General features: G+C 37.1%; 7 protein-coding genes across 9 annotated transcripts; 4 read left to right on the forward strand and 3 right to left on the reverse strand.

Moving 5' to 3' along the window:
- The first annotated feature begins 785 nt into the window (after window positions 1-785).
- LOC9326806 lies at window positions 786-2930 on the forward strand. Its single transcript, XM_021014280.1, has 3 exons — window positions 786-1282; window positions 1584-1934; window positions 2018-2930. The coding sequence occupies exons 1-3, from the start codon at window positions 881-883 to the stop codon at window positions 2564-2566; spliced, it is 1302 nt and encodes a 433-aa protein (XP_020869939.1). The 5' UTR covers window positions 786-880; the 3' UTR covers window positions 2567-2930.
- A 2168-nt stretch (window positions 2931-5098) lies between these two features.
- Window positions 5099-6176, forward strand: LOC9326807 (protein TRIGALACTOSYLDIACYLGLYCEROL 5, chloroplastic). 2 transcript variants are annotated; one of them, XM_021012351.1, is made up of 5 exons: window positions 5105-5247; window positions 5326-5371; window positions 5452-5496; window positions 5797-5829; window positions 5902-6176. In XM_021012351.1, exons 2-5 carry the CDS (start codon window positions 5332-5334, stop codon window positions 6045-6047), a joined length of 264 nt encoding a protein of 87 aa, XP_020868010.1. In that variant the 5' UTR covers window positions 5105-5247; window positions 5326-5331; the 3' UTR covers window positions 6048-6176. The 2 variants fall into 2 exon arrangements, with proteins under 2 accessions (XP_020868011.1, XP_020868010.1); XM_021012352.1 differs by lacking the exon at window positions 5797-5829 and having other exon boundaries at window positions 5099-5247.
- Window positions 6151-8000, reverse strand: LOC9326808. The gene is made up of 5 exons (XM_021012350.1): window positions 7718-8000; window positions 7422-7536; window positions 6852-7340; window positions 6582-6768; window positions 6151-6493 (listed from the first exon to the last, which is right to left on the reverse strand). The coding sequence occupies exons 1-5, from the start codon at window positions 7792-7794 to the stop codon at window positions 6468-6470; spliced, it is 894 nt and encodes a 297-aa protein (XP_020868009.1). The 5' UTR covers window positions 7795-8000; the 3' UTR covers window positions 6151-6467.
- Window positions 8001-8618: 618 nt separating this feature from the next.
- On the forward strand, window positions 8619-9471 carry LOC9329548 (acanthoscurrin-2). The gene has a single exon (XM_002890700.2). It carries the CDS (start codon window positions 8713-8715, stop codon window positions 9334-9336), a length of 624 nt encoding a protein of 207 aa, XP_002890746.1. The 5' UTR covers window positions 8619-8712; the 3' UTR covers window positions 9337-9471.
- On the reverse strand, window positions 9437-14108 carry LOC9326809 (transcription initiation factor TFIID subunit 4). 2 transcript variants are annotated; one of them, XM_021012348.1, is made up of 15 exons: window positions 13887-14108; window positions 13770-13836; window positions 13170-13366; window positions 12979-13080; window positions 12249-12309; window positions 11442-12121; window positions 11097-11221; window positions 10848-10935; window positions 10624-10762; window positions 10477-10532; window positions 10336-10392; window positions 10141-10263; window positions 10007-10057; window positions 9754-9922; window positions 9437-9655 (listed from the first exon to the last, which is right to left on the reverse strand). In XM_021012348.1, exons 1-15 carry the CDS (start codon window positions 13926-13928, stop codon window positions 9504-9506), a joined length of 2109 nt encoding a protein of 702 aa, XP_020868007.1. In that variant the 5' UTR covers window positions 13929-14108; the 3' UTR covers window positions 9437-9503. The 2 variants fall into 2 exon arrangements, with proteins under 2 accessions (XP_020868007.1, XP_020868008.1); XM_021012349.1 differs by lacking the exon at window positions 13770-13836.
- A 523-nt stretch (window positions 14109-14631) lies between these two features.
- On the reverse strand, window positions 14632-15817 carry LOC9329549 (zinc finger protein ZAT10). Its single transcript, XM_021013882.1, has one exon. The coding sequence runs from the start codon at window positions 15474-15476 to the stop codon at window positions 14793-14795; it is 684 nt and encodes a 227-aa protein (XP_020869541.1). The 5' UTR covers window positions 15477-15817; the 3' UTR covers window positions 14632-14792.
- Window positions 15818-22877: 7060 nt separating this feature from the next.
- On the forward strand, window positions 22878-24546 carry LOC9329550 (transcription factor bHLH54). The gene is made up of 4 exons (XM_002890701.2): window positions 22878-23575; window positions 23669-23863; window positions 23973-24104; window positions 24190-24546. The coding sequence occupies exons 1-4, from the start codon at window positions 23222-23224 to the stop codon at window positions 24283-24285; spliced, it is 777 nt and encodes a 258-aa protein (XP_002890747.1). The 5' UTR covers window positions 22878-23221; the 3' UTR covers window positions 24286-24546.
- The last annotated feature ends 1413 nt before the right edge of the window (window positions 24547-25959 follow it).

The raw sequence follows: 25959 nt of genomic DNA on the forward strand, positions 1-25959 counted from the left end.
GCCAAGTAGTAAGGGTAGAGCGGATGGTTGCTTGGACACCGCCTAGGGTTGGGTGGTTCAAGCTGAACACCGACGGTGCTTCCCACGGGAATCCCGGTCCCGCAACCGCAGGAGGGGTGGTAAGGGATGGGGAAGGCAATTGGTGCAGCGGTTTTGCGCTTAATATTGGAATATGTTCAGCACCGCTAGCCGAGTTATGGGGAGTCTACTATGGCTTATACATAGCTTGGGAGAGAGGTATTACATGCTTGGAGGTAGAGGTTGACTCTGAGATGGTGGTAGGTTTTCTGCGGACAGGGATTGATGATTCACATTCGTTGTCCTTCCTGGTACGCTTGTGTCATGGCTTCTTATCAAAGGACTGGTCGGTCCGGGTTTCACATGTGTATAGGGAGGCCAATCGTCTTACAGACGGATTGGCTAACTATGCGTTTTCTTTGCATTTGCGTTTTCATTTGTTTGCGTCATGTCCTGAGAATATTAATTTGCTTTTGTTGGAGGATATTAACGGATCTGCGCACCCTAGAAATGTTCGTTTGTAGTTTGTAATTTCTTTTGAATAAAATGGGGGCTTTGCCCCCTCCATTACCAAAAAAAAAAAATAAAGAGACTTTTAAAAGCAGTGATTCATAATTATAACGATTCTGTCGAAAAAAATAAAAAAATAAAATCCACAATTTATAACAAAAAAAGAATAATTAAATTCCAAAAAGAAATGGTTAACCAAAGCGTATTAACGAATTAAATTGGACATTTATATTTTGCAACCTTCCCTTGGACGCAAACAATACTCTCCTTTTTTTTTTTTTCTCAAGAAAGCTTTACACACCAAACCTTCATCTTCTCTCTCACACTAACAACACTTCTTCTTCTTCCGACTATGGATAAGAAGCACGGCTTGTTCTCCAAGTCTAATTCCCGGCGATCACGATCCAAGAGTCCTGTCAGAAGCGTCTCTCCGATCATCATCCGTCGCCGGAAAGGTCGTTACGTCTCCCAACCGGACCGGCACATGTCTGAGATGCTTGCTCCGGTTAGAGAAGGTCCTGATCCAGACGGTGAAGACTCCGGAAGCAGTGGAGATTACTCTAGGTTCGAGAGACGTTGGTACAATTGGATGAAATGTCAGCTTCCGGTGGCTCCGCCGTCAGTATCGTCGTCTTCGGATTTCAAACGAACGGATCTGAGGCTTTTGCTCGGTGTTCTTGGCGCACCTTTAGGTCCTGTGCACGTTAGTGCTCTGGATCTCCTTCCACACCTCAGTATTAAAAATACACCTATGGTGAGCTCTTAATTCACTGTTTTTCCTCAAAAATTAGGGCAGTGTTGTAGTTACTCGCGAGGAATTAAGCTCTTCTGCGCCACAATCTAGCTTGAATTTAGCTGAATCTTCCTTTGGTTTCATAAAGGCTGCGCAATTAATTGAGTTTTTTCTCTGCTTTAATGTTCCTTCTTCGTCAATTCTGATTCTTCTGCTTTATGTGAATCATGTATAATCTGAGACACATTTATGAATTGTTGTGTCAGTGTCACTGTGTTGAGGATATAGTCTAATGACTGTTACTAAATGCTTGAATTTTCAGGAGACCTCCTCTGCTCAGTACATACTTCAGCAGTATACGGCTGCATCAGGTGGTCAAAAGCTTCATAGTTCTGTGCAAAATGGTTATGTTATGGGAAGAATCAGGACGATGGCCTCGGAGTTTGAGACTGGCTCAAAGGGTTCTAAGAGCAAGAATAATTCGTCAAAATCTGTCGAGTCTGGAGGGTTTGTGTTGTGGCATATGAATCCTGATATGTGGTACATGGAGCTTGTTCTTGGTGGGAGCAAGGTTCTTGCGGGTTGTGACGGGAAGCTTGTGTGGAGGCACACACCATGGCTTGGGCCTCATGCTGCAAAAGGACCGGTCAGACCATTACGGCGTGCTCTTCAGGTTAGGATTCTGGTCCCAAGGAAGCCTTCTCATGCATTTTTCTCTGCTTGCATAACTAAATTGTTACTGTTGTCAATTTTCAGGGACTAGACCCGAGAACTACAGCGTATATGTTTGCAAATGCAAGGTGCATAGGAGAAAAAAAGATTGATGGAGAGGACTGTTTCATTCTCAAGCTATGTGCAGACCCAGCAACACTCAAAGCTAGAAGCGAAGGGGCATCAGAGACCATAAGGCATACTTTGTTTGGTTACTTCAGCCAAAAAACCGGTCTTCTTGTTCACTTAGAAGACTCCCAGCTAACCCGGATCCAAAACAATGGAGGTGAAGCGGTTTACTGGGAGACGACCATCAATTCATACCTAGAAGACTACAAACCTGTCGAAGGTATCATGATAGCTCACTCCGGTAGATCTGTGGCTACGCTTTTAAGGTTTGGAGATATGTCATCAGGACATAACACTAAGACGACAATGCAAGAAGCATGGGTCATCGATGAAATCGCATTCAATGTCCCTGGCTTGTCTATAGATTGCTTCATTCCACCTTCTGAACTCAGATTTGATTCCCACGTTGAAGACTTATCTCAAGGCCCCAAAATTAGGACATTGCACGGCCATAAAAATGGTTGATGTGAAGAACCAGGAGATCAATGTGTATAACTCATTCAAAAACAAATCCTAGATCGGTTAATTCTACATTTGCTATCGTCTAAGCTAAAATTCTTGTAGGGAGTTTCGTTGAAGATGTAAATAGACAGCAGGAGAATTTAGTTCTTTTTGCCGCATAATGTTAGGAATGTGTATAGTCTCTATTCGAGGGCTATTTTCATTATCAACTTAGTAAGGTCAGTCCAATCTTATTTTATGATATAGTTTCATAGACTATATAAAGAATTTAACTTGGTCGTCCATACCAACTGGAACTTGTGAATGCGATCTTCCTTGTATTGTATATCGATAAATTCAAAGTCTGAGTGTAGTTTCTATTGTAGCACACAAACTAAATGTTCTTGGGCTGTATGTATATCAATAATGTATGATTTGTCATTGCTCCAATTTAAACTCGATAATTCAAACCAGTTTCTTTCTCATTAGTTTACTCCAAAAATGGTGATAAATACATCCGTTTGTCCGTTACAACCATTCAAAATCTTTTAGTGAGTTTGGATTTCAAATACTGTATGGAGGTTTGTATCTTTACAAAGATGTGATGTGACATGAGCATTTTCGTTATGTCGAGTTCAAATACCGGAGTTTCACAGCGGAAATGACAGAATAATTTGCATATGGATTAATCCATTTGCTTTGCTCACTAGATCGTTTTTTTTTTTTTTTTTTTTTTTTTTTTTTTTTTTTTTTGACAGCAAAATAGGTTCATCCATTCAAGCTAGAAACGGACGGTTTTCTTCTGGAGAAAACCAGACCGGTAATGAACAGCTTACACGGGAAAAGATAGAACCGCGTGATCGTGCCTTTTTTGCGAGACAGTCAGCACGGGTATTGTTACAGCGTGGGATAAAAGATAACATAAAAGAGGGAAAAAGAGGCTTCAACGAGCTAAAATCTGCTAACTCCGAAGCAAAAGCAGGCCACTCATCGGGAGTGTCTAAGACTTGAGTTAACTCCAAACAATCTGTTTCAAAGACAACATCAAAAATAGAGAGTGTAGTAAGCGACCTCATTGCCCAAAGTAAGGATTCAAACTCCGTGTGAAGCGGGGATAAACACCGACGAAAACTCCTTAAGCCAATTTGCTGCATATTTCCATTTGACTCAACAATCCAACCAATACCACTCAGGGTACAAGACTCCACCCAAGATCCATCTATCCGGCAGATAATAGAGTCATTCGGATGATGATCTTGTAGAACTGGTCCCGGTTGGGGATTAAGGATCGTTTCTCGGGCTCTAGCTACTCGAAAAGACTCGGCCTCCTTTAAAGCATGTTGAATCGTGTCAGAAGGATGAATATCCGTATTCTCAAAAACTTTTGAGTTGCGTGCCTTCCATATGAACCACATGATCCAGGGAAAGTTCCTTAAGGTCTCCTCTCGTCCTCCTAACTCCTTGGCTCTCCAAAAGAGGTAGTCTAGATTCGTAAACAGGGACCGTGAAGGGAAGACGTTCGGGATAATAGGAATTTGCGAAAGCGACCAGGCTTGAAACGCAGGGGGACACTCGAAAAGGACGTGGTTAATGGTCTCTTCAAATGTTCCACACTTGGGACACGTACGATCCGTGCCTAGATGTCGAACAGCTAAACGTTGGCAAGTTGCCAGGCAACCCGAGGCGGATTGCCAGATGAAATGTTTAATTTTTCTTGAGGTTGGAATCTTCCACGAATGCGCCTGAAGTGCCGTAACACTAGGTCCCTGAAAAGGGAGGTCGCAATCTCCTCTGCGGCATGCTTGCGCAGCCAGATAACCTGTCTTAACGGTGTAATTCCCAGACTTGGTATGAGACCAGATAAATAAATCTCTCGAGAATGACGAACTCGGATGCAGGCCTAGGATAACGGGGACATCTTCTGGTAAGACAAGATCTTGCAATTTGTCTACCTTCCATCGTTTTGACACGGGATCGATGAGGTCATTTACGAAGAGGTTAGGATCTGGATTGGCGAGCCTACTCTTGGCTGGGCGAGCCGGTATGGACGGAATCCATGGATCAGACCAAACTCGTGTATCAAATCCTGAGCCAATATTTTTCCTCAACCCTGATAGAAGGAGAGGTCTAGCCACCAGCATACTGCGCCATCCATAAGAGGGTAGGTAAGACGGTTTGACAGACAACGGGCTGGAGTACTTGAAATAACGTCCTCTCAAGACTCGAGCCAACAAAGAGTCTGGGAAACGAACCAGTCTCCAAAGCTGCTTGGCGAGAAGCGCTAGGTTAAAATCTTCAAACATTTTGAACCCCAATCCTCCCTCCGAAAGTGGCGAGCATAGTTTGTCCCAAGCAATCCAATGAAGTCCCTTACTTTCTTGTTTATTGCTCCACCAGAAATTAGAAATAGCACTACTCAGCTTCAATGAAGTCCCTTACTTTCTTACTTTCCTTCTACCAAAGAATATCCGATCGTTTTGTTTTTTTTTGGGTAAAAGTGACCAAATTGTTTTTCAGAAAATCCTTTTGAAAGATAAGGCCGGTTCGTTCATTAGTTAACCGGTTCGATTGAATTGGTACGTCGCTAAAACAAATCGTCTTGTTCACCTTTCTTCTCTTGCTTTTCAGAGAGCGTGCGATTTGTAGGAGGTAGAGAGAGAGAGAGAGCAAGCTACCAGATTCACCGATTACGACCAACAAACAAGGTATTATCGGGTAATTCAGATTCAAAATTTCTGCTAATTGCCTCTATCGATTCCTAAACTAATTTCTTTCATGTGAAGATCATTATGGTGCTCTCTGACTTCACTGGAGTCGGTGTTGGATTTGGTAATGCCCTATTGGCTATTGTTTTCTCCTTTTAATTTGGATTGGAATCGTAAATTTTGTTAATTGGAATTTATATATAGGGTTCGGTGTTGGCTGTGGATTTGGCGTTGGATGGGGTTTTGGAGGTTCGTTCTCCACTTCTCTCTTTCTTACTTTACTTGAATAAAATCCGAACTGAATTACAAGTTAATTCCATCAAACTAGATTCCATTTTGATCTGCTTGTTTAGTTTGGTGATCATATCGCGGAATTTCTCAGTACAGATTATCTTCTTCTACATATCATCATCATCATCATTCAAATGCTTCTCTTTCCTTGCTAATGCTTGCTTAAACGCATGCCTAGAGTCACTTGCGCTTACATTTTGATGGATTCATACTATTTGCAAACCTACTGAATTGAAAATCTCTGTTGCTTTCTTGCAGGAATGCCTTTGAACATTTTAGGTGTTGGTGTAGGTAAGAATTTCAAACACATTGGATTATACACAAGCAGGTATTGCGAAACTCATCGTATTGTTTTTGATGAAGGTGGCGGTTGCGGTGTGGGTTTGGGCCTCGGGTGGGGTTTCGGGACTGCTTTTGGGAGTCACTACCGTTCATCTAGACTTACATTTCAAGGCATCGAGTTAGAGACTACCGATAAACGCGATGAGAAAGTGGCTAACATGTCCTAAAACACCACTTAAGCAGCCGTGCTTCAATGCTCTGCTCGGATTGATTGTAAACAAAGTCTTACATCTTTTCTTATATTCTCAATGAAACGATTACTTCTTCAAATAATCCAATAAAAATGCATTTCTCTATTCCGAATTGTTATTTTCACAATGTTCCACTTCAATTTTGGGTTTGTAGTCCCATATAATTCTACAATGTTTAGTAGGATTTGGTCCTAAGAAAACAAGTGATTGCTCAATGAACCCGTTTCAAATAATCGAACCAAAAAATGCATTTCTATATTACAAACAACAAAAAAAAAAAAAAAAAAAAAACAGTGGAATTTACTGTACAGTAAAAATGTGGATTCCCAAATTCGTCTCTTTCGCTGTTACACATAAGATGAATGAACTCGAACCCTGCTATTCCAAACCTGTCTTCTACATTGAATGCACTGCGACTACCACTGCAACAACAAAAATAGGTCATCTCAAAACTCAAAAGTGATGCAGTAAGCTTTGCGCTCAAAAAATGCATGATTCAGTAAATCTTACCAATAAGAAAAACTAAAAGAATAATCCATATTGCAGCGTGAACCGATTTACTATATCGCATTCGATACTGAGACCGTTGAAGTTGCCTCTGTAGAGCTCCATACCAACCGTGAAGCTGCTTTTCATAACAGTCCTCCTCACACTCCATACAACTCTTGCCCTTCTCTAGACTTCCATTCATAACTTGCTGAGAAACAGAAAGAGAATTTTTTAGCAAGGACTTTTAAAGCAGGAGGAAACATCTTGCGGTTGGAGATCGATCAAACTTACTTGGTTAGCTTGGATAGGTAATAACGCAGCATCGGAGTCTCCTTGACGATCTAAAGCCTTCCACTTTCGATTGCAATGGTTGGACCCAGGATCCATATAATTTAAGAACCCAGAGAAGCTAGGTACTTTCCTCGGAGGTCGAACCACTGGTTCATCAGAAGATTTCTTCACTAAACCATCATCAGAAACCGCAATGTTCCAAGCAGTGAATTCAGCAGCACTAGCCGTCCTTCTATGTCCATTCGGATTTGCTTTGACAGATTCAGATGGTCCAGTCAAGAAGAGAGCAAGCTCATTACGATCATCTTCATCCAAACGAACCCATCTCGGAGTTCCTTTGCCATCGGATTGCGCAGCTTCCTTGAGAGACTTTTCGATTTTCGACACCTGAGCTTCCATTGCGAAAGTAAACTCACGATGCCTATCTCTAGTCTCATCACTCAAACGATTGTCATAGCTAGATTTGACAGCTTTTTGGAATTCATCTAACTACATCCAAGAAGATCACAGTTTCACAAATCAACATTAACACATACAAATTATAATCGAGTTCTGAGGAAAGAAAGAAACCTGCCATTTGGTGGTTCCAAGAGCAGCGTGAAGATCTCTATGAAGCTGCTCAGAGTCCCATACATTTGAAGAGTCTCGTTTCCCATTGATCCATGTCCTGTACGCTGACTCCATCCTACACATGAATCGAAGATATTGTGAGATTTCAGATCTAAAACTTGGATTAATCAGACTCGTAATCCCAAATCTGAAGCAGCACGAATCGAATCGTCGACATTGCATCACCAACAATGAGAGTTTATAATTTCACAGATTCAAAACAAAAATTGCGAGATTAGGATCATAAAAACGCAAACCTGTCGGCAGATTCCTGAACTTCTTCAGCAGCGGGAAAGAAAGGATCTTTCTCCCACCGATCCAAACTCGTCGTCATCACTTGAGCAGAAAGAAACCTAATTTCCTAAAAATGAGAATCCTAATCCTTGGAAGACGAGAAGAAACCCAGAAATGGAGGAAAATGGATCGAGAAAGATTTCAGAGAAGAGAGGGAACGTTCATCGATTTAGCCAAATTACGGCCTTTCGTTACACACACGTGGCGAAATTAGTACTATTAACGTTTGGTTTACTCAATCTGGTTCTCAATAAACCGGTACGGACTCTCTATTGTTCGTTTCTCAGATTATGTTTTTTTTTTTTGGTTTGATTAACGCTTTATGACAAAATAATTTATAGAATGAACTAGTAATCAAAAGTATGATTAAAGAAAATATATGCGATATATCATACTTTTGATTACTTACCTTATACGCAAACTTTTCATTTCACATTTAAAATTTTCATCAATATTATTCATGTTATAATCATTTTATTACAGTTCCACTGTTTCCTCTGGAACATATGTGTGATAACTGAATAACTGATATGTTCTAATCAGATCAATGGATGGTTGACGAGTCCCATACACATCTTAAATTTGCAAGAAATAAATGTTAATTTTCTCGCTTTCACTCTAATGATGATCAAATACTCCTGTTTTCTTTTACTTTTACAAAAAAAATTTGAGCCTGCAAAATGAATAATAAAAAATCATGCAGCAAATTAAAAGTGTGGGAAAACAAATCATGCGAATGAGACCCATCACCTGAAACACCTTCTGGTGAGTCACCATATACGCACCTCTCTCTCTACTGGCGCGGACTTGCTAATAACCATCTCTCTGTTATGTCCCAAGTTATATAAATAGTAGTGATGTGTGTGTGAGTGGCTGTGTATTCAATCACACAAGTCCTTCTACTTACTTTCTCAGATTTTAACTAAACAAATTGTGTCGCTAAGAAGAAGAAGCCATCATGGCTAGAGTGATGTTGTGGTTTCTTGTTTCCTTGTATCTATGCCTCATTGGTCATATGATTGCCGAGGCTGCAAGAGAAGGTGCGTCCATGAAGAAGGAAGCACACTCCACTGAGATTGGAAGAGAAAGTGCGTCCATGAGGAATCAAGCACGCTCCACTGAGATTGGAAAAGAAAGTGCGTCCATGATGAATCAAGCACGCTCCACTGAGATTGGACGAGAAAGTAAGCTCATGAGGAATGGACCACACTCCAGTGCTCAGATTGGAAAGAGTATGGGACACGTAACCGGATTTAAGGGTGAACTCACAGCTGGTGGCTATGGCGGTGGAGGCCCGGGATATGGTGGTGGTGGTGGATACGGGCCAGGTGGTGGCGGTGGTGGTGTTGTAATCGGTGGTGGATTTGGCGGTGGTGGTGGGTATGGGTCCGGCGGTGGTTTGGGTTGGGATGGAGGCAACGGAGGTGGTCCGGGATACGGGTCAGGTGGTATTGGTGGTGGAGTCATCATTGGCGGTGGTGGTGGTGGTGGATGTGGCGGTTCATGCAGCGGAGGCGGTGGTGGTGGTGGAGGAGGATATGGACACGGCGGAGTCATCACGAAGGGATCAGGCAAAAACTAGAAAAAACATGCAGCTTTCTTTAGGTCGTCGAAGGAAGGAGGAAGAAATAAGGATGTACTTTAGCATCTTGATCATGTTTAGGAGTTTGTAATGGCATCACTTTTAATGGAATAAGAACCTTATAGTTTCAGAATTGGTCGTAAAAGTTTCTCTGTCTTTTCTTGGGTTCAAACATCCGAGCAGATTCTATTGTATAAGCAATACAATAGCGTTGATCTTGACATCTGAGGCTCCTTTTCCACCACAGCAATCACATCCTTCACAGAAATTGACTGGACTAGTTTTGGTAAACCTTGGTTCTTCCCAAATTGTGTACCACCTACAAAAAGTTCGAATATGCAATTAGGAGCACTAAACACAAGAATAACCAGCAACAGAACTGAGATTTACTTTTTCAGATCATAGAAACGGGCTTACCAATTTCACCAGAAAGTTTCTTGGAGTTTCTTCCCGGCCCTGGAGAAGATCTCTGATGTGCTTCAGCCATAAGTTTCCATTTTGAAAACCTATCATCTCCTCCAACGGCGGCATGAACAGCAACATTTGCAGCCTTGGCTCTCTTTTTATCTTCGTCCTTCTTATTTGCCTGACTTGTAATCAATAAACCTCTTTCAGTGTACGTATGTGTATATCTCCAAAGGTTTATGTAATTGGCTCAAGTTCTAAATACCTTCGGTTCTTTTGAACGTTGGTCTTCTTTTTCGGTTTCATTTTCTTCGTTCTACATCAAAGAATATTAAAAAAACAAGACATTATTACTGGTAACTAACACAAATAGATATTAAGCGCAGGACAAACCATAACCTTATCTTCTCCAGCACGTTTCTTTTCCCATTCCTCTTTCACCTTCTGATTCATTTCATTAATTTCTTTCCGGATATCAGATGTGATAAAAGTCCGATTTCTACACTTCTCGGCATCAGTCCGCTGCAAAAGCTCATGTAAAGATTTAGGCACGATAAGATCTAAGCAGGCATGAGAAGAGAAAAGTAGACTGACCTGCTTTGATATTCGTATTATATTAGACAATAGTCCTCGCATCCTCTCCTCCACACACTGAATGCGCAAAGCCATGAGATAGAAGAAAACAAGACGAAGAAATTGAAGGCTAATAATTCCGAAAAACTGTTGACATCTCACCAGAGATAAGCACCGCTCGACATCATGGTCTATATGCTTTAAACCACTTTTTGCCACTGCCATATATGGAAAGCATATATAAGCTTCTTCTCCAAGTGATTCCAAGTAAAAATCAAAGAAGCAGCTAAGAATGGGTTGAAACCCAACTAATTTCTGTCAGCTTTCTCTTCAGTAGAATTTTCTGCAAAATCGTTCTTTCCTCCTCTTCATGCACAATTCTTCGACATGCTTTAGAAACACCACCGTTATTTTTAGGACCAGAACCTAATAATCGTTTTTCCTCTTCCTAGAACAGATTCAGAAAGTAATTTGGTTAATCGTTTCTCTATATCCAGGTTCAAAATGAAAAGTGTAGCAACCAGAAAACATACCCTGAGATTAATGCCACTGACTGCAGTGACATCATTAAACTTTTCAATACTTTCATCTGAAGAAGTCTCACATAGTTTTTGCCTCTTTCTGTAAATTAACACATGCTATAAGACTTCAATTTAGCAATTATAAATTGCAAAAAGTTAAAAAGGATATTATCAAAAAGACAAAAACTAAAACAAATAAGGAAGAGTCATTTATGGACGCTGTTAATAGTTCATCTTTCACAAACCAGCCAGCTCATTTACCTTGATGGTGGCAGCGAAGAACCTAGTGCCTCAAGAGGTTTCTTCTGACCAACAGAAGGCATTTTGGGTGTCACCGTAACATCAGCAATCTTGGGAATGGTCTTAGATGGGGCAGGCAAATTAACCTGATGTGTATACAAATAACTTTCAAGTAAGATAGATAGTGTATTTACTCTCCACAACCAAATTTTGAAGCCAGTACAAGGACAAACAGAAGCCAGGGTGGTCCAAAATATAAGCAAAACGAAACCAAATGCAACATCGGTTGAAGATAAATGGTCCACCTATGAGCTTAAAGAGAAGATCAACCAAATTGAAATCTGTCTTTTGAAAGTATTAAGTTACCATCGTGCTAGAGTCCAGCTGTGTTGTCATTGAAGGAGAAACAGAGCTGGCAAAGGTGGTAGATGTGGATAAAACCATTTTAGAAGACTGCTTCTCTAAGTCATCATATGAACTAATTAAAATAGCGTTGTTCTGTTTCAGTGGAACATTAGTCACGCCATGCTGCACCAAAGAACGAGGCTTCTGTGCCTGTTCAAAACTTTGATCATTCAATTTATGCTCCACATGGATCACTGATGAAGAAGGGCCCACTGTATGGTCCTTGGTGACTGATCCTTGCCAAGGAGCAGAGTATAGAGGCAAGGATGAGTTCTTTTGGAAGTCATATATAGGACCATCCTGAACCCTACTTGGACCATTTACTGTCGTCATGTTTACTGTAGACTTGGTCGGTCCTCCAACACTGGCTGGTCCCGCATTCTGATTGTTTTCCATGTGCTGGAAATGAGGAAGCTTTGCTCTCGATGATAAACCAGGAGAAGTGACATTTGTCCCTGGGTATGGATTAAGACTTCCAAAATTGGTATCCATATGAAAAGAACTTGATGGAAGCTGCATGTGTATCTCGGGATGCTTATTTAATCCCTGCGCAGTAGCTGAACTGCTTAAGGTGCCTGAATTTGTAGAAGGCAGTTGGTTAATATGAACTTCACAAGGGTCAGATTGTTGAGCAATGATTTCTGCAGTTAAAGATTGTATCTGGAATTAGTTTTTTATACTACAAGGAAATCATAAGATAAGATCTACCTGAAATTTAAGATGATCTATGATGTTTGCAAAAGAAAATGGCAGCTGAATAATTTATACCAGCAGATTTAGACACTTTGTCATGGTTTGGGCGTCCAGGTACTTTGATCCCCATATTTCCCTGTTTACAAATATAGTTCATATGAAACCAGTAAGCCACAATTCCAAGACAAGAAGTATTCAGCTTGTACTATGCCACTCAATACTACCTTTGGTCAATGACTCAGTATTGCAGCACTTTTAAAGTGAGAATTCTTTATGTTATTTTCTTTTTGGTAGGGTTCAGAAGTGAGATTTCTTTGTTCATATAAAACGCTTTTCATTATGATTCAAGTCCAGTTAAGGGTCTATCACTGAAAAATAATGGGCCAGATGCAACAGAAATCATATTTCTAGGGTTCCTAGCACTAGTTTCACTTTACTTACAATGTTGACAAAATCTGGAAGAATAATTTAAGACCATTATAACAGTTCCATACTGGTTGAGGAGAGAATTCAATTTTCTGAATATCTCTCTGAAGCACCATATATATCAAATGAATGACTCAAATAACAACAACCTTGCCTTAACTCTTACATATGATAACAAATTACTGTATAAGGAAAATCTTTCAAGAGAAGTATATGCGCAAAAGATCTCTTAACTGAAGCATCATCAGTTACCCATGTAAAGACGAATGCTAGGTGCTTAGAAGCTAATTATATTTAGAAAAACTAAGTCTACTCGGAGGCAGCTATATGAAAATCATTGAAGTACTTATAAATGCTAAGAAACTTGAAAGGGTAATACCTGTTTTGACTGATGCAGTTGGCTAATTAGCGATCTGGTTATCCGATCACCTACGACATCTTTCAGTTGTTGCATGAACTCTTGTATTGAAAGTTCTTTTCTCTGCAATCAAGTATGAAAAGAAACGTAATGTATTAGAGTCTTGGATCAGAAAAACAATTCATTCATGGATGTAAACTGTAAATCCCCACCTTGACTTTATAATACAGGGTAAGACAACGCATCTGTATAACTTTGTCGGGCTGGTGGTGGTCGACCAAGATACGAAGCAAATCACAAACTCGTGCTAGTGTAAGACCATGATTCACGGGGTCAACAGGCTGTTCCACCCCAAGAGCCTGTTGGCTACTCATCTTCTGCAGTTTCATATACCGAGGTTGCGGTCTTTCTGATTCATTACCAATAGGATTGTTTATAGACTTCGATGGGTTATAAAACTAATTCAATATCCCAAGTGAGCAGAAAGGGATAATCAGTTCAAGAAAAAAGCAGCATCGTGTTGACAATTGCGGTGAAAAAAGAAGATAATCGAGCACCAAAATCAATTATGAGTAATGCTCTAAATCTTTTTATATGACTAACCACCACTAAAGCATCATCAAGAACTAACAATCTAATTGCATCCATCAACATTCAACAGTTAACATCAAGTGAAACATGCCGATACATAACAAACCACAAAAATACTATCTTTATGATATTCGTGCACCTAAATCACTCAAGAAATCTAAAGACATTTCCCTTTTGATACATTCCACAGTTTCGCATATGAATTAGGGTTCAAAACGAACCTTCAATATCTCGAATCAGAGCGTCCTGAAACACTTTCAAGTCATATTCCGAATGCTTAGAGTCAACCTAACGACACAATTAGCAGGAATCAAAATTAAGATGTTTCGAAACCTAACCTCATCGTCTTCTTCGAGGAGCTTGACAATGGAGAGATCCATGGAGGAATCTCGCGGTACCAACGTCAAGAGCTCAAAACAAAGAGGGAATTTTCAACGAAACGATTTGTTGCATCTAAGATTCCAAATTGCGCAAGTTTTGTTTGTTTATATAGAGGGATTTGCTATGAGAAACACCGTGTCGTTTTCGCTTTTGGTTGAAACACTGCGCGGCGTTCCGTTGATTTTTGGGTAATATGGCTTCCCCCCATCATTTTGAGGGTAATTGAGCTTATTTTGTATTTATAAAAGGTAAAAAACATCATTAGGTATCAAAATTTAATTTTTGCATATAATATTGAAGTTTATGAACAGTTATCACTTTATTCATATTAGCATAACACGTTTATGAATCATCATCATGACCATCCAAATTAAAGAATCTCTACGATAAGTTGAAGTTAAACGACCCGTCAAGAAAGGCTTTTCAATTGAAACCATTAAGGTTTTTTTTGCAAAAGAAAAGAATGTTGAGCTTTTTTTGGCAGTCTTCCGTAAGAAAAAGTCACATCTTTTTATTTGTTTAGAGCTTTCCAAAATGTGATAACGGACCATATGTTGATGGTCGTAGAAACTATAAGGTTCTTGATTATGCTCTTATTGTTTAGAAGTATATGATTATAAATTTTTAAAACAGAGTTGTAGTGGACCTAGTGGTATCATCACTTTATGCTTATTCAGATAAAAACTCAACGCGTTTGTAAAATATGTGGTAAAGAATCGGTTGAATAATTTTTAAAATGAAAGAACAAGAACAAGAACTGGAATCAGTCAAAGTCCAATTTGGTATGTACAGTCAACAAATTCCTACACAACTCTCGACAGTATACAAACGAAAAAACAAATCTTATCGTCTAAGTAATTTCCTTAAAGTTGAAGTTTGACCGGAAAGTCAAACCGGGCCTTCTTCGCCGGCATAGGGCTCATGACTTCGTCGTCTCCGTTGACCGTCGAGAATTCAGGGATCGGAGGGATATTAAGGTCAAATCCACGGTGGCTGCTGCTGACGTGGCTAGTGGACCCCGCACCTTCGGAGTTGGACACGCTACTAGTGTTGTTGTTGTTTCCTTCGTAGTGGCACCGCTTGTGTCCGCCGAGAGCTTGACCGGAAGGAAAAGACTTGTTACAGATCGTACAAACATGTGATTTCCCACTTCCAGTAGTCACGGCGGATGTGGTTGTCGCCGACGACGTCGACTGATCATCTCCTCCTCCGCCGGAGTGAGTCTGTGATAAGTTTTTACGGTGGCTTGCCTTGTGACCACCGAGAGCTTGGTAAGACGAGAAACTCTTGTCGCAGACGCTACACTTGTAGCTCAACTTCTCTACCGCTGGAGGAGGAGGAGGCTGACGGTTGTCGCGAGCGAGAAGCATGAGGCAAAAAGCTAGATACTCCTCCTCGGTGAGGTTTTGGTGGTGGAAATCGGATCTTGATCTCTTAGATCGCTTTCCCTTGGTCCAGTGCTCGACTCCATGGAAGACTGAAGAATCTTCGAACAAAGGAGGAATCGGAGAAGCTAATCTTGGTGAAGTAAGAGCCTCGAGCGCCATTAAGTTAAAGATTCTGAAGATTTTTGCCTCTGTAGTATTAATTAGTTTGAAGGTTGTTTGTGAATTGGAGTGAATAAAATGTGAAGAATTGTTGAAGAAGAAGTAATGAAAGAGTGTATAAATATATAGTAGTAGGTGGAGTGTGGAGAAGGAAGTTGCGTGACAAGTGGTAGGAAAGTGTGAAGAGTGAAGGTGGCGATTAGATAATTACTTTATTTTCCTGATTTTTCTAAAAACTCTTTTAAATATGCGGACCAAAGTTGTGTTGAAAGTATCTAGATGTTTTTTTTGGGGTAAAGAAAGGAAAATAATTAGGGCACGTTTGGTTTGACCTAGTACACGTGTGCAAGTGGTGTGAGTAAAAAGAAGAAGAGGTCGGCTATAAGACTTTTCCTTCATTACTACTAGTGATGCCGCCTTACAAATATATTCTAGAGTTTATGTGGTTTATGGTCGTTGTCATGGATGGTACACGTTTCGGTTTACTTTAAGAAGATAGATAGTTGTAACTTATAACAACTAACCAGTTGACAAAAAAAGAAAGAACGTCTTATAACAACTAGTAACCAATATTGATTTGGAAAGCATCTTCGGAAATGTCTATACACAAGATTCATTTCGAAACGTGTTTTTTTTTGCTTCTTATTTTTACATTAAAGTAATTGAGCCGCTTGATTAGGTGATATAAAGTTGGCTATTTCGGACTTTTTGTGTCTAGAAAAACAATGGTTCGACCGTAAAATAAATTCTAACAGCCTTAAAGGAAAATATTCCAATGATATTTATTTGCGTTGGGTATGATTAAAGAGAGGAATAAGAATCTAAATGAGGAAATGTATACCATTCAAAGCTTTTGAACAGTTATTCATATTGAAAAGGTGGAGGTAATAAGGACTAATAAGAGGTATGAGACAGTGCATGCTGATTATTATTAATATAAGAAGACTGTTTCAAGTTTCCAAAATCAAGTCCACAAACTAAATCCAAGGAGCCAACATTGTTCGTATTGGTACAACGAATTTATTAATATTATTATATTTGTGACAGTAAGATGTGGGAATCGAACTACATTTGACTAAAACAAAGAGCAACGACATTTGACTTCTTCACGCGGCGCTCTTCAAAGAGTAAGATGACTTCTTCACGCGGCACTCTTCAAAGTTCAAACCGTCGGTCCGGTTTACTTTTTATTTGACGCAGACAGTTAACCGGAAACAGCTAGTGTTACACCAAATATGGTGAGATAGTACTATTGCATCACACTACTGTCACTTTTTAGTGTTCCGTTGAAAAGTTTTTAGTACAAAAATTATACTATAATGATGTTTTAGTGTCCCGCTAGAAATGGCTTAAGATAATCTCAAGATGATGTTACATTTTACTTTTAAATATTTTCCGTTCTGAATTTTGTTATAGTTATTAATAATTTAAATGTAGTATATTTGAAAAGTCATAATCTAAAGGAGTTTTTGGTAACACGTTATCCCAATAAGACTATAATATTGATCTTATATAACGCGTCAAGAAATATGATATACACCCTGTTCTAAAAATCGGCCGCCTAAACGTTGATCGGGTGGGAACCGCGGTGATTTTGTCCAAATCGGTAAAAAAATCGGATAACCGATTTTTGTTTGCCTAGATTTGGACAACTGCCTAGAAGGCGCCTAGCCCAATTTTTTTTTTATATTTGTTTTTCTTTTTTTAGATTTAAAATTCAAAACGTCCCACTTATGTTCATAATTTGTATAAAATCATAAATTTGACCTTAAATTTTTGTTTTTATGTGTTTAATGCAATTTTAAAAACAATGTTATATAAATTTTTATTTATAATGGATTAATATGTTTTTAAAATATTAAATAGCCTTAAAACTAGTATATGATTAATCTCCGTTTAATCTCCGATTTTTTTGCTAGGCGCTAGACCCACCCTCACCGCCCGACTAGCGCCTAGCGATTTTTTGAACATGGGATATACATATATTAATTAAGCAATTGGATGTATCTGCTACAAACTCTTTTGGGAGGCTGCTGTAATCATGATATCTCGAAAATGAATTTACTTTCTGAATTATAAAACATGTGTGTGGATTACTAAAGTGTCGTCGTGGTATGCATCCATGTTCTGTATGGAATGGCTCCAGGTTCAAAACAGTGTGCATAATAAGACACTTTGAAAAAAAGATGAGGTATATGTGTAATAAAGGAAAACATGAAACTTGTGAGGTGGATATGTGATGCAGATAACCAAAAATGTATTTGTCGGCGTGTCATCATGCATGGCTCACGCATTGCCTTATGGATAAAGAGCTCTCTCCAGAGCCGGTCCGAACATTTGTGAGGCCCCAAGCATAAAAAAACAAGATCCCAACATTTATTAACATAATTTTTTACAAATATTTATGATAAGATTATATTTTTATGTTATAGTTTTAAATTTTACAAAAATATTTTAAACATAGTAGACAAAATAATATATCATGAAGAAAAGTAAGGTTTACACATTATTTATTGTTTGTTAAAGATAATCTCATATTTTATTGAGAGTTTTTGTGTATTTATTTGATTTTGTTATTTTTTATTCTGTTTATTCAACAAAAAATTTCTATAGGTCATATAAAATTTTATTTTAGATAGATTTTTATTTTTAACATAAATTAGATAGTATATATATTTGGTAATATCAAATTTATCTACTAATGTTAAAAATTTAAATGATAAAAATAAAATGGAAATATGTTCTTATATAGTTATAAACTTATATATATATATATATGTGGATAATTTTTCAAGTCTATAAAAATATACGTATATTAAAATTTGTGGAGTCATGGAAAATAGGGCCCTAATAACAAAGAAAAATAACTGGGGCCCTAAGCCTCCGCTTCGTTCGCTTGGCCACAAGACCGGGTCTGGCTCTCTCACACCAAACTTGTAACACATAAAAGTACGTTCAAAGACAAACTCAAAAGTGTTATCTAGTTCTCTTTTGGACTAGTTCCACTTGAAAGAAGTTTGTGTTTTTTTTTGGATAAGGGACTTAAAGTACACTACTTAATTGTGGTATCAGGCATCAGCGTAATTCAAAATAATTTTCTCAAACCCTGTAATATCGTTTTATGATATTTTATTTTACTTTTTTTGTAGATTACTGATCAGTTCTGGAAGTATAAAAGGAAAATATCTAATTTGAAAGTGAATTTGAATTATATATGCATAATGCATGTAGAGCCGAAATATTTTAGTCTGAATAAATTTAAACTGAAGGTGGCTAAAAACAGTGTACTCATATTATCATCATATATTCATATGTATACGTATAGAATTAGATCATTACTCATTTACTCATTAGTCAAAATCGGAAATGGAAAAAAATGAGAATTAGAATAAATTTCAAGTAGGGCCTTGGGTTAGAGGAGTCATTATTCTTTGGGCACTGCGCGATGGGTTTACATGTTTGGGTCCATTCTTAACATTATAACTTTTTCTTTTTTTTTTTTTGACAGCAAAATAGGTTCATCCATTCAAGCTAGAAACGGACGGTATTCTTCTGGAGAAAACCAGACCGGTAATGAAGAGCTTACATGGGAAAAGATAGAACCGCGTGATCGTGCCTTTTTTGCGAGACAGTCAGCACGGGTATTGTTACAGCGTGGGATAAAAGATAACATAAAAGAGGGAAAAAGAGGCTTCAACGAGCTAAAATCTGCTAACTCCGAAGCAAAAGCAGGCCACTCATCGGGAGTGTCTAAGACTTGAGTTAACTCCAAACAATCTGTTTCAAAGACAGCATCAAAAATAGAGAGTTTAGTAAGCGACCTCATTGCCCAAAGTAAGGATTCAAACTCCGTGTGAAGCGGGGATAAACACCGACGAAAACTCCTTAAGCCAATTTGCTGCATATTTCCATTTGACTCAACAATCCAACCAATACCACTCAGGGTACAAGACTCCACCCAAGATCCATCTATCCGGCAGATAATAGAGTCATTCGGGTGATGATCTTGTAGAACTGGTCCCGGTTGGGGATTAAGGATCGTTTCTCGGGCTCTAGCTACTCGAAAAGACTCGGCCTCCTTTAAAGCATGTTGAATCGTGTCAGAAGGATGAATATCCGTATTCTCAAAAACTTTTGAGTTGCGTGCCTTCCATATGAACCACATGATCCAGGGAAAGTTCCTTAAGGTCTCCTCTCGTCCTCCTAACTCCTTGGCATTATAACTTTATAACTTTTTCTCTTATAAAAATATTCGATTTTTTTCTTTCTCGTGAAAAATAATAGAGAATTAATTTGGTCAACTCTACCATATTTGACCAAAGGCTTTTCACTTCTACCATATCTGATAATCATTTTTCATTCATACCACATTCATGTGGTATTGTGGTATAAAAAGACAGTTTTGCCTTTAGCTGATATGGTAGATTAAGTACAATATTTAGGGACAAGTATCTGGAGACAATAACCATATTCAGGGACAATAATCAAACAAAATATATATATCAAACAAAATGAAAAGACCGTAATTAGAATTTAGGAGAACTAAAATTGAAGAACAATGAACTAAAATCGAGAGACAAAACCACCTAACATGCAAAAATAAGATGAAATTGTAGAAAGCTCAAATTTCGGAGACAATTATATGTAAACTTCTTTTTGTGTGCTCAAACAATGAATTTTGTCCCCAAAGTTTAAGCACACAAAAAGAAAGGCAAACTGATAATTTTCACGGCAATTGTAGTATGAGTGATAAATGAATCTGCAATATGGTAGAAATAAAAAGAATTGGACCAAATATGACATAGATATTAATTTTCTTAAAATAATATTTTATGTTTGTGGTGCATCAGTGTATGTGAGTCAAGTGTCAACTGTCAAGCAACTTATGCATTTTTAAGTTGTTAAATTTGTGGATAAATCATAATATTACAGCTTTCGCACATATTAAATTTTGGGGCCAACTATTAATCAAGTGCATAATTTTGGCTAATAATTTCGCTTGATCTACGATCAACTTTTTCTATTCCTAATGTTTAATAAGGTGTGATTCATCTTTTCTATCACAAACTTAATCTGGAACCAGTAACTGATCATCTAAATTAATGTTATTGATAACTAAGTTATCAATGGTGGATAACACCTCTAAAATTTCACGAGTTTTTGAGTTTAGTCCAATTTTTTTCATTTAAAAGAATCATAGACTTGCTATACGAAGATCAAGGATTTAAACACACTTTGGAACAAGTAGTTCAATTTTACTCTGCACTGCTCAAATAGAAAATTATATATTTTATAGAATCATAGTTGTGATTGTATAATCCAATTAGTTCATATACATTTAATTCGTTAAGAACGATTTATCTATGTTTTTAAATTTTTTCAAAATAAAACTAATTGACAATATTACCTTAATGTATTTAAAATGACAGAGCATAATCATTAAGTGAACAAAAAGCATTCATTTGTTTTATTTTAGTGAACAAAAAGTGTTTTTCCTTGAGTTGCTATGTGGCTCTCAGCTTGACACATTAACATTCTCTCTTACATGACTTCAAAATTAAATTATAGTAGAGGATATGTTTTCTTTATAATTAAGAGTAAATGATTATGTGATATATACATATTATATTCAGGGATTTTGTTTATGTCTGTCAAATAATTTAACAGAAACTGAGGATTGAAATTATATACGTATAAGGGTTTTCATTTTTTATTTTGTTCTAGATGACTTAAAATAAAAAGAACTGATTGAAAAACGAAACCCTTATACAAAAAAAAAAAAAAAAAGTAATTTAACGGTCATTCTGATTATAGGGGTGTTCGAGAAGTGCTAGTGTCTTCCATCGTATATAAATTATGTATAGTTTTCGTCGTATTCGAAGTTTAAATCTACCAACCATTCTCATACATCGGATCCTATTATAATATCGGACCAGAACTAACGATTAATTTCCTTTAATCCGAAGGAATATGAATATGGCGACATTCTGACTTTAAGCAAGACAAGAAAACGAGCCGTGATCATGCCACCACATTTTACTTTTTATTTTTATATAACATATGCATGCTAAAAAACAACAATTCGTACAAGTCAATCAATTGATAATTAACTAAAATGTGACATTCCATGAACCCGTGTATATTATTCACGGAATTCGAAAGTTAAGAGGAGTAATAAGTCTTAAGAATGAATGGAACAGATAGGCAAATCCGTAAGATGCAATGTACCTTAGCTCTTCCTCTAATTTTTGAAACTTAGAGACAATTGAACATATCTTCAAGCTGTGGTTTTATTTTCTTTTATTTTCTTAAAAACTTATAAAGAAGATTTTATGTGGGGATGATCTTAAGACAAAAAACGAGTTTGAATCTCATCTTGTCGGAATCTCCAACTCTATTCTGTGCCGTCCTAATAGATTAATTATGTTTATTTATCTTTTGTACGATTATACATACCTACTTGACCTTTTATAACTTATAAGGCAATTCCGCAATTTGCCTCCCAGCCGGACCAAAAAGATAAGAAGCTCAGATAACTTTTTTTTTTTTTTTTAAATTAGCAAACAGTCAACTATAATACATACAAATTAGCTTATTCTTTTCACATGCCCATAACTTAGATTAATTTATGTGTATATATAAGGTGTTGAATTTATATAATACATACAACTATAATACCATGCAGTCATAGATAATAAAAGTGTTGAATTCGCCTTCTTTGCTTCTAAATTTGAAAGTCTTCTAAGTAACGGAATTTAAAGTATAGAACAAAAGAATGTTAACACTTTACATATGAGCTAAAACTTCCCCTGGTTTATGACTTATTCTTCACTTTCTATTATTCTATGGTTTTTAACCCCACGCAAAACACATATATAGTAACATTTTGTGTTTAAAATGAGTCAAGCCTCAACGTGAATTAAATCATTGATAAGTCGATTTACCAACCATATCCATTATATATATAGTTGTATGTTTTTGGTATCTATAAATATGTTAGGGCAAAAGATCATCATGGGTTTTGATCACTTCTTACGAATGAGTTTTTCTTCATATATTATTAATCTTCCATAAAAAACTTATAGCTTCAGCCAAATAGTTATCGACGCCGGACGATATATCACGCTGCCTCCAAAAGAGTTAGCTAAGAGAGACCTACCGGAAAATTAGTAACTTAAGGTTAAAAACGGCATGGATTAATTGAAAAGTTTATTTTTATTAATTTTCTTGTTCTTTGTAGATTGTTGAATTTGCGATAATGATTCCACAAATCGTGCATTGGCGTGACCATATTTTATACTTCACCGCTTCTCTTGTGTGGCCAATGTAAAGTCTCTCTCATTATTATACTAATCTCTAACCATCTTATACAATTTTTTTTTTTTTATTTAATAGAGATGAATGTATTTAATTTATAAATAAGAATATGTTAATGTGTCGTGAAGGAACAAAGCCTGTTGTTGTCGACCCCACAAGTTGACTGATCGTGTTCATCATCATGCATGGCTTCGTTTCACTTATTTAATTAACGACTTGTTCACGACACAAATGATTGCACCAGTTTAAGAATCTCTTGATCTCTCTTCATCATCACCAAATCTTCCTCAAGAGATATTCTCTCCATCGTCAAGTGTCTCCAACCTATATATATATATATATATAGCTGCACAAGATCAAGAAGTATTATAACAACAAACGAACAACAACAAAAAGAAGAAGAAAGGCAAGAGTTGAGGGTTAGAGCGATGGACGTTTTTGTTGATGGTGAATTGGAGTCTCTCTTGGGGATGTTCAACTTTGATCAATGTTCATCATCTAAGGAGGATAGACCGCGAGACGAGATGCTTGGCCTCTCTAGCCTCTACAATGGTCATATTCATCAACATCAACACCATAACAATGTCTTATCTTCTGATCATCATGCTCTCTTGCTTCCTGACATGTTCCCATTTGGTGCAATGCCGGGAGGAAATCTTCCGGCTATGCTTGATTCTTGGGATCAATATCATCACCTCCAAGAAACGCCCTCTCTTAAGAGGAAACTACTTGACGTGGAGAATCTATGCAAAACTAACTCTAACTGTGACGTCACAAGACAAGTAAGTGGAAGATAAATATTATATAATGTTTACTTTCATTCATTATTACTATGCAATAAACTAAATACAATATCATTTAATTACGTTGTATAGGAGCTTGCGAAATCCAAGAAAAAACAGAGGGTAAGCCCGGAAAGCAATACAGTTGACGAAAGCAACACTAATTGGATAGATGGTCAGAGTTTAAGCAACAGTTCAGATGATGAGAAAGCTTCGGTCACAAGTGTTAAAGGCAAAACTAGAGCCACCAAAGGGACAGCCACTGATCCTCAAAGCCTTTATGCTCGGGTAAGAAAACGTTCAAAACTTTATATGACTTCTATTTCAAAACCAAATGACAATGAATAAAGTCCGTTTATCTATACGAGTTCTTAAGTGTGTTATTTAAATGTTGCAGAAACGAAGAGAGAAGATTAACGAAAGGCTCAAGACACTGCAAAACCTTGTGCCAAACGGGACAAAAGTTGATATAAGCACGATGCTTGAAGAAGCGGTCCATTACGTCAAGTTCTTGCAGCTTCAGATTAAGGTATGTAGATTCTATTTTGGTTAGAATCTTTACATAATATTCATGTTCTGTTTAACTAACCAAAATGCATATTTTATAAATGTAGTTGTTAAGCTCGGATGATCTATGGATGTACGCACCATTGGCTTACAATGGACTCGACATGGGGTTCCATCACAACCTTTTATCTCGGCTTATGTGAAGGACTTACAAGTTAAAATATGTCATTGTAAAGAAACCGAATTTAGAACATATATATCCATATTTGGGCCAACTGAAGAGATCTACCCTAAGATCTTACCATTTTTTTTTCTTGTTGTTCATTCTGATATTTTTCTTATTCTTAATTAACATCTTTTGTCTCTTTCCTCATTATGGTTCTAAGAACTTTTGGTACTCTCTCTCTCTTTTTTGTAATAATATTTTTAAATTATGAAAAAGTCAACTAAGACTAATTAAATAACATTCTTTCCTTTTGCAATTTTGAATCGTCAAAGATATATAATTGTATTATTTATGCCAGGGTTTTCAATCTTCTAAAAATTATAATTAAACTATTCGACCGACTTTATAGCAACTCATGACAAAAGATGTATTCATATTTTAGAGTTAGATAGTTTCTTTTGTGGGTACTACATATTGTTGATTATGATTAACAGTGCCTAATAAGACAAAAGGTGCATTGGCACAATCTTTTAATTCTTGTGATTAGCACTTGACTTGTATCGAAGTCAAGTCTGAAACCCTAAACAAGCGTTGGAGCCTAATGATGATCGATGATCGACACAGCACGAATCGTCCTGCCGTGCGACGATCAATGAAAGCATAAGGTCCAATAGTAACACACAAGGATTTAGATATCATCCACAAAGCCACAGCCGTTCGAAAGATATGAATATCGACACTGTTTTGTATCGACACTGTTTTGGATTTTTCATTTTCGGATTTTAACCTTCCATTACATTTTTTGTGGCATCTCCCCTCCATTATATTTAAAAGATGAATTTAATCAAGAATCTGAAATAAATTGTGCTAAAAAAACAAATTTTGTCATTTAATCATATATTTTGAATTATTTTTTAAAATTTGTTGTTATTGGCTAACACTTATAATACCTTATACTACTTTCATAAGATTTACCTCAAATTTTTTTATTTCTTTGTCTTACTACCCATAAATATATCTCCAAACATTTTTTTTTTGAATTTAATTTTATCTCCAAACATTTGGCTGAAACAATACATTCTAACTTTATGCGTTCACACGATTTACCTCCAAACTTTTTTCGTTTTGTTTTACCACAAAACAATTAGTGCTCTTTGCTAAATATTCTGATCTATTAGAATCTTCACACGATTTACTACCAAAACTTTTTTATTTGTTTTTAAATGATTACAGCAAAGAATCAAATTCTATGATTTTGAAAAACGTTGGAAAAATTCTTCTAAACTTTTTTTTACCTAAACTCATGTAAAAACTTATCAAAAACAAATAAAACTATGATTTTCAAAAAAAGAAAAACTTATTTGTTGTTCGGAAAAAATCGGTTTATAGTTAGTAATACTTATGAGTGATTTGCAAGAATAACACATTTTCAAAATAAAATTAAGAATATAGCACTATATATGTATTAATTAACTAACTAACCTAAAAGGTAGGCCTGGGTATTCGGGTACCCGTTTGGGTTCGGTTTTTTTTTTTCGGGTATCGGGTCTATTCGGGTAGGGGGTCAAGACCCATTTGGTATTCTAAAAATTCGATTCGGGTTCGGTTCGGGTTCGGGTCGGTTCGGGTATTTTAATAAAAAAAGCAAAATACCTGAAAATAACCAAAAATACCCGAAATATTTTCAGGTTCGGGTCGGGTTCGGGTTTTT

Source organism: Arabidopsis lyrata, assembly GCF_000004255.2.
Source record: "Arabidopsis lyrata subsp. lyrata unplaced genomic scaffold ARALYscaffold_1, whole genome shotgun sequence".
In the NCBI taxonomy this organism is placed as follows: Eukaryota; Viridiplantae; Streptophyta; class Magnoliopsida; order Brassicales; family Brassicaceae; genus Arabidopsis; species Arabidopsis lyrata.